This window comes from Phalaenopsis equestris, unplaced genomic scaffold (assembly GCF_001263595.1).
Source record: "Phalaenopsis equestris unplaced genomic scaffold, ASM126359v1 Scaffold000002, whole genome shotgun sequence".
NCBI lineage: Eukaryota > Viridiplantae > Streptophyta > Magnoliopsida > Asparagales > Orchidaceae > Phalaenopsis > Phalaenopsis equestris.
Genome location: NW_018164444.1, coordinates 18,993,291 through 19,001,303, shown reverse-complemented (window position 1 = coordinate 19,001,303; position 8,013 = coordinate 18,993,291). Strand labels below are relative to the sequence as shown.

Genomic DNA, 8,013 nt, shown 5'->3' with positions numbered 1-8,013 from the left:
GGTGGGGCCGCCGGCCGCGGATCACAGCGATCACGGCTGTTGAGCCAACTATCTCAGACTCGATCCCGGAGCGATCACAACGGCAAAGTGGTTCACCCACCCGCCCGCACGCGCACGCTGAAAGCGCAAGTTGATCCATTCGCACGAAGCACCGCTCCACCGCCGATCTCCACCTAGTCTCTTCTGTATCGGCAGGTTTATCATGCTCAGGCGCTCTCATTAGCTCTTCTGAAAGAAGAGAGTGCATCCTCTCCTTGCACAGAGCCGAAACCTGCATTTAAGAGAATAGAACCAAACAATCTATGCTGGGAATAAGACTATGGGCACCGCATAGGAGTAAAAGGACAACTGTTGAAAAGCAATGATCGATTGATACCAATGTTACTTTCTGAAAACAGCAGCAGGTGATCGTAAGCCACGAGAATTATCGTACGAAATGCAGCCTTAATGACCGCTCAAATTTGAAATGACAAAAAACCCGAGGGGCAAACACTAGGTATAAAATTGATCGAAATGCAAAATATAGAATAGAAAAAACATGGCGATCATTTCTGTCTTGTTTTTTCCTTAAATTGTAAATATTGTTTCCAGTACCATCTTCATAAGCCCTGAGGGCGAAGCTGGGCTGCTTTTGAATAAAATGTAGAAAACAAATTAAGCAAAATTTTAACTCCAGAAATACGACAGTAGAATCAGTTTAGAAATAAGTAAGAGTGCCAGTCGCAGATGCTGAGAGGAAAAGAAGGTTGGAGCAGAGATTACATGCGAGCCGCCATGACCATCGAAGACACCGAAAAAATGTAGGGGAAAGCTGCCGTCCAGGAACTGGAAGAATCCTGGGCGGACAGAAACAGCGTCCTCCATTTCCCGCGCACGACCAGTTAGTGAAACAGAACCGAAGGCAATAGGGGTATTCATTTCCAGCTTCCGGCCGGAAGATGACCCGACAACTGGCGATTCAACGTCATCCACGGAAGAAGATGCAGAGAACTGGGATGACTCAACGAAGGAAAAACCCGTAGGCGCCCGGGAGTGCGAGTTTGTGTTCGCGGTCGGGCTTCTCTTTTCAACACCTGAAACATCCATTTCATTAGTGTATAACCTCTTTCCCGCCCGATGGGGGCTCGCCACTGACTGCGAAGCCTCGCCAGCAAAGTTCACATTCCTTCTTATCTCGATCCTCCGGCGTCGAGCGTGCCGGCATTTATTATCGGATTCGTCTTCGCCGGACATGTCTACGTACAAATCAACCATGAAAACCGGTGAGCGACCAGATTCAAAACTTCTATCGAAGATGGAGGATCCCTATTCCTATCGTTCTCGACCATCATCTCCAGCAAGGTTTTACAGAACAAGTCGCCGGAATACCGCTACGGGTTTAAACCACCGAATTTTCAGGGAGAAGAAGAAGAATATATTAGCATCTAGGGGAAAGAGAAAGGAACGCAGTCGTCGTTGGCCATCTTATTTATTCGCCAAATACCACGGTCAGTTCACGGGGCTGCCCGAACTACCCGTTGCCATCCGATACGTGGTTGTCGATCGACACGTACACGAGTGGCGATGTGCGTTGCTTCCTTTATTGTATTATATCGGCAAGATTTTATCATTTTTAATGCCATTTACGATATTAAATCATTCATATTAAATTTATTTTTTTAATGTTTAAAAAAAAATTTACTGTTGGGCTGAGGATCTATGAATCTATCTACGTCCCTAATTTATAATAATAATAATAAATTAATTTTTTGTGAGAAAAAGTGAGGAACTAATATTAACATAAAAAAATATATAAAAATATAGATACAAGAAAATAAACAAAATTATATGAAAAGAGAGGAAAACAAACAAAAACAATGAATACGAACTAGTAAACATCTAAAGTCCCAACATCTTCAAAGTAGACATTCATTAAATCAAAAGGGAATGAATAATTTGAAAATCCAATCCTCATGCTCAAAAAAAGCTTCCATAGATTCACAAAGCCAAAGAATCAGACAACAACCAGAGAGAACTTGAAAAGCTTGAAAATCCAATCTCCATAACTGAGGAAAGGGTCTTCAAAGAACCTCAAGGACCTCAAGGCACCTGAGGTAAACAAGGTTAAAAGATAGCAAGGAATGACAACACATCATATTAGTAGAAACGAGAATAAGTAGAAAGGAATAAAAATTAAGCCCAGTTAAGCCTATAACAAGACTGAAATTCTAATCAGAGACTACAGAGATCATATATTAGCATAAATCCTTCCAAAATAAATAGTTGAAAAGTAAACTTTCATCCAAATTTACATAAAAAGGAGAATACTAAAAAAAATCAGTAAAAAATGGCAAAATAACATAGAATGAATGGACACATCATTGCTTAAACCAAGGACAAGGCCAAAAAAAGTAAGGATCAAATGAGTATCTAAGCTTATAAAAAAAATAACAGCACACCTAAGGCAGACAAAAATAAAAGGAAGTAAAGAAAAACAAAACATCGTATAAGAAGAAAATAGAAACTGTAAAAAGGAGCAAAATTCTAACTAAGCCCATAACAAGGCTATGAAATTTGACTAGAGACTAAAGAGATCATATCTTAGCATAAATTCTTCCAAAAAAAATAGTTGAAAAGTAAATTTTCATCCAGATTTATATAAAAAAGAGAATACTAATATATAGACACTATATAATGGTAAAATAACAAAGAATGATTGGGCACATCATAGCTTAAACCTAAGGACAAGACCATAAAAGTAAAGATGAAGAGAGTTTTTGAGATTATCAGAAAAATATAAACAGAAAAAGCAAACAACCTCAAAAAAATTCAGTGACATCAGCAATCTAAATTACAAAGACAGGACAATAACCAAAACAGAAACATAGAATAAAAAGATCTGAAAAAAACTATAATCACCAAAACATAATAAAGATTATCACAGAGCCACAAAGTAAAACAATTTAACTGCTAACTGAAACAAACAAATATGAGTCGAAACAAAGCAAAGCAGACCAGCCACACATAAGCTCAGCAACCAAAACAAAACTAAAAACATTAACCAAAGATAAAGAATAACAAAGAAAAATAGAATGAAAGAGCACCTCTAAGCATGAACCTAAACAAGGCCATAAACTAAAGGAAATGGCCAAAAACCCAAGGACAACCAAAAAGGAAACAACAAAATGGGAAAAAAAAACAAAATAAAGGAAGCTAACTGACAATCTCTAAAAGTAAAGACAAAAAATAGAAAAATAAAAATCAACCTAAATTATAAAAACGAATGATAAAATCAGGGATATCACTTTTAGACTTTCATTTCCTGTACTTATAATCGATTAACCAATGAATATAATGCTTATTAAAATCAATAGATTTAGAAATGTTATGAAATACCCTATAATTCCTTTCAAACCAAATCACATGAGTAAAAACTTGTAAAGCTAATAAATAAAATCTTTAAGAAATCTTACAAGAGAAGTTATCAGCATAATAAATAACTTGAAATATATTTCAAGGGGCAATTAAAATATTACTAATTAATAAACAATTTTTATAAGGCCATGAGAATAAGGACATTCAAAAAATAAATGATCATGAGATTCAATGCTATTAAAATATAAATACGATTAAAATGAAAACCTCTAATAGTAAGAACATCTGAGGTTTTGAAGCCTTTCATAACAAGAAGAGCATATCTTAAAGAAAAACATTTAAACCAAACCAATTTATTTCAATTAACAGAAGCATGAGGAGTGTAAAGAGAGTGATAAACGTTTTTATGAGAAAAAACTAGACCATTCTTCAAAGAACAAGTCATATAATTAGTAATAACAATTTTATTAACTAAATCAATACAAACAGTAGGCACAAGTTGAGTTGATGACAAGTTATAAGTATTATTGTAAATAACCTCTTTAAGTTTAGAATTGTAAGGAATGCTAAACCAATCAAAAACTAAATCCCCATAAGTTTCCAAAAGAAAATTATCATTAAACCAGGCATCAAAATAAAAGAACATAGAAGAATTCTAGTAACATTAAAGTTAAAATAATATTTGAATTTAGAGGCAATTCTAACAAGTTATTTCCAGAAAGAAGAAGAACAATAATTAACATCATGTAAAAACGAACCATAATTATAAAAAAAACCAATCTTTCAAGTAAGAATGATGATTAGAACATTTCCAAATAATTTTATTTTTTATACATAATATTAATATTGTCCAAAGAGGGAAGGCCCAATCCCCCCAAATGTTTGGGAAGAGTGAAATTCTTCCAAGAAATAGTATAAAGTTTACCGAAATCATTAATATTACGAAAGTCAGGACTCAAACTCGAGACCTTAGCAAAGGAAAATTGTGTGGCTTGTCAAATGGGTTACGTGTTGTTGTTAACACACAAACACGCACACTCACAAAAGCAAAAAAAAAATACAGAAGAAGAAAATAAAAAAAAATAAAAAATCTAAATTTTTTGTATTTTCAAGCATCAAAGCTAGTTTTGTCTGAAAACAAGGGGCAACTGATACGTCGTCAACAAAATTTTTCATTTGACATGAGTCTTGAAGCAATTCTCTTAGCAAGAGACATTTAAACTTCAATTAAAAATTATCCAGAACTCTAATTTCAGTAAACTTATAGTCAAACTGATTAACTCAACGAGACAAACACAATGAAACCAACGTTGGTCCAATCAAATACAAAACAAGGCCAGATTGACCAGTTAAACCATTTTAAGAAGATTATAGTGCATTATTGGAAGGTCAAATATATTACATAAATGGAGCCCTACCCCATTCATGAAAGAGGACAAAGACCCGAGCTTGTAGGAGAATCAAGAAGAGAAGTCGAAGTCCATTTTCCTACTCTGAAGTTTCATGTGAACGCTTCCTGCTCCTGATGCATCTGATCACCGCTAGTTAGCTGCTTCCTTACTCATTGCAACGAAGCTCTTGTTGAATCATGATGTACTCTGCGGAATTGTGTCGTACGCTGTAAAGTGACGGAGCAGCGTACGAAGTAGCGAGCAAAATTGAAGAGTAATGATGCACCTTGTTGAACATTTATCAACATTATGGAGTAACGAAGTGTTATCCGGAGTAGCGACTAACTTTGTAGAGCAACGAAGCATCGTAAGAAGTAGTGGCCAATTTCACGGAGTAGTGGAGCATTATATGAAGCATCGTGTTGTGCTAAACATTGTGTAACGAAGGACTTTGAAAATTGCTAAGACACTAAATAAGTGTTGAATTTTTGTGCAAGTGGAGCATCATGTCGAGCATTTTATTTATATTAGTGCAGAATTTTTGTGCAACTCTAAGACACTAAATAATCACTCCATCGTCACAAATCTTTCCGCACACATCAATTTTATTATTCAAAATGAATAATATCAAACCATATATAGTGATACACCACCAACAAATTTTCATTATCCGTCATAAATGTCAAAGCATGACACAGATCTTGAGATAATATTTTAAGCATAGGATGCTCAAACCTTGATAAAAACTCATTAGAGCTTTGATTTCAACAAACTTATTGTCAAACTAACCGGCTCGATGAGACGACACTAATGATATCAAAGTCAGTACAATTCGATTCCAATCTGATTCAAATCAAGCCCAGGTCAAGTCATTAAACCATTCTTGGAAGTTTTTTGGACACTTTTGGAAGGTTAAACAGTCGTCAAATCTAGCAATTTTATAGTCGAATCGAGCATCTCGACAAGACGAATCCAAAAAGAGTAAGATCACTCAATTCTGACATCATTAAGATATCCAAACATCCATTAAACACTATCTAATTGAAGGAAGTTATCCGAACCATTTGATCAAAACAATCATATTTTTATATTAATATCATTCAAAACATTATAAATAGACCCACACATCTCACATGAGAGAGAACTGAAGCCTAGATATAGAACCTGAAGTCTTGAGGAGGAGCTACATTTAAGCATCACAGTTTACTGTCGTTGACCACCGTCGACCGTCATTGACCATCGTCGATAGCTGTCGATCACCGTTGACCGCTGCTGACCTCCGTTGTCCACCGCTGACCGTCGTCGACCACCACCAAGCAAACACCTTCAGTCAATGTTATAACTTGAAAAATCCAATAATCATTTCCCTTCTGTGGGACAAGAGCTCGTCAATACAATCTAAGTGCCGATAATAACATACGTGGTCATCAGCTCATGTAGCTCTCGACTCCGGCCTCCACAGCATACAAACATCATTCATACTTGTCCTTACGGCATCATTCATACTCGTCCTTACAGCCTACATGATTCACAGCTTGCGCAACTCTCGACTCCGGAACACAGCCTACGAACGTCATTAATAATCGCCACTACGACTTATGTGGTCCACAATTATCGCAACTGATTACTATTATTTCTTTGGCTAATCAACGTTTCTGGAGCAACCATCTACAACACTCACGACAGACTACTATCTCAACTACAATCAATAATGATCATTGCTACATGCTGTCAACAAGAACTGCAGCCAGATTCTAGTTATACAACTTTGTAATTTTATCTTCCTTGTTTTAGTATAGAAATAGACATGTGTACTCATCATTCATAATGCATTATTTCAACTGAGCTTGGCCCCATTGTTTTCGCGCTTTCAAGGGTTTTTATGTAAAAAATCGATGTGTATCTTCCTGCTTACTTCTTTTCTTTTATCTGTGTGTGCTGAATTTTCGGACAATGCTAAAATAATAATCTATTAGTTTAACGCCACAAAATTTTTAGCACCCATCACATAGTAACATATATAAGAATTGATGATGATAATTTATTTATTTAAGAGAAATGTGATGATCGCTCAATTTTTTTTATTAAAAAATTATAGATATAATCAAAACAATACGAAAACACGTAATATTGGAATGAAATTTAGAAATATCTTATATGTATAATCTCAGTGTTACACGTAAACAAGGAAATGGCTGACCGGGTACCACTCACCAAACACCATTAACACCCACTCTAAACTTCATTCAGCAAAAAAGCCGAGAATTTTAAAACCTTTACGTAGCAATCGGCCCAAACTCCAAAATCTCGCGTGAGAAAAAGCAAGAAACTTGACGGAAGGCTCCACGAACTGTTCCGAGATAGCGCCTCAGTTCCGCCTCTCCGAAATTTCGACACGTGTTCACCTCCCCCTGCTGGGCGAGCCCAACAGATCCACATTAGTCTACCAGCAAGGCCGTACATGGGGGCCCACGAAGGCATGCGTTGCGGGCCCCACTGAATAGTTTTCCCTCCGTTCAATCCTCGGCTCTTTTCAACGCATCGGCGGCACGTGGCTCGCTGCTCGGCACGTATGAGGAGATCTCGGATTTGTTTTGCGGCGGATGCGGGGGACGCGGGCGGGTGGGCGTTGGTGGGGCCCGCGAGAGCCCGCCGTACGCTGTCGAAGGATAGACGTGATGCTGGAATCGCCACGTGGGATGATGTGGATGGGTTTGGTCGTGAGTCGGATGGTTACGATGGGCGTGGCGACGAATTACTGACTCGCATTTCATGACTGGAAGAGTAGTTTTGGTTTTCTACGATTTGAAAAATATTAGGTGGGAGCATTTACACGCATAGCACCCGATTACTTATATTTATAAATCTAACCAATGTCTTTTTTTTTTTAGCCTAATATCACTATAATCTATTATCTTCTATTAAAAATATTGTCATTTTACGACCTTCATACACAGAGGGAGTGAAGCTACATAAAAATTTTAAAAAGTAGGTGTTTGATTTATAAATACATAAGAATTAAGTGGTATGTATTTTTTTAAAAAAATTAATGTAGAAAAATTAGATATTTTATTGATAATAATTTGAAAGTTTTCATGAATTAAATTAATTGATGTTTTTATATAAGTCTTCATATTTCTTTACCAAAAATTTTTTTTTTCATTTAAATAATTGAATGTATACAAAAAAATTTATCACGTGAATTGAGAGTATTAAATTATGTATGTGAATTAAGAGCATGTAAATAAAATTTAAAAATAAAAAATAT

At 36.2% G+C, this 8,013-nt stretch overlaps 1 protein-coding gene across 1 annotated transcript in view; it reads right to left on the bottom strand.

The window, feature by feature from the left end:
- LOC110033438 (probable protein phosphatase 2C 75) overlaps positions 1-1,423 on the bottom strand; it is a 2,507-nt gene extending 1,084 nt beyond the window's left edge. Inside the window, exons 1-2 of the mRNA XM_020737449.1 lie at positions 763-1,423; positions 9-271 (exon numbers count right to left, since the gene is read on the bottom strand). Of these exons, the coding sequence (XP_020593108.1) occupies positions 9-271; positions 763-1,254 (755 nt within the window). The 5' untranslated portion in view covers positions 1,255-1,423. The remainder of the gene's footprint in view (positions 1-8; positions 272-762) is intronic.
- Positions 1,424-8,013: the final 6,590 nt, after the last annotated feature.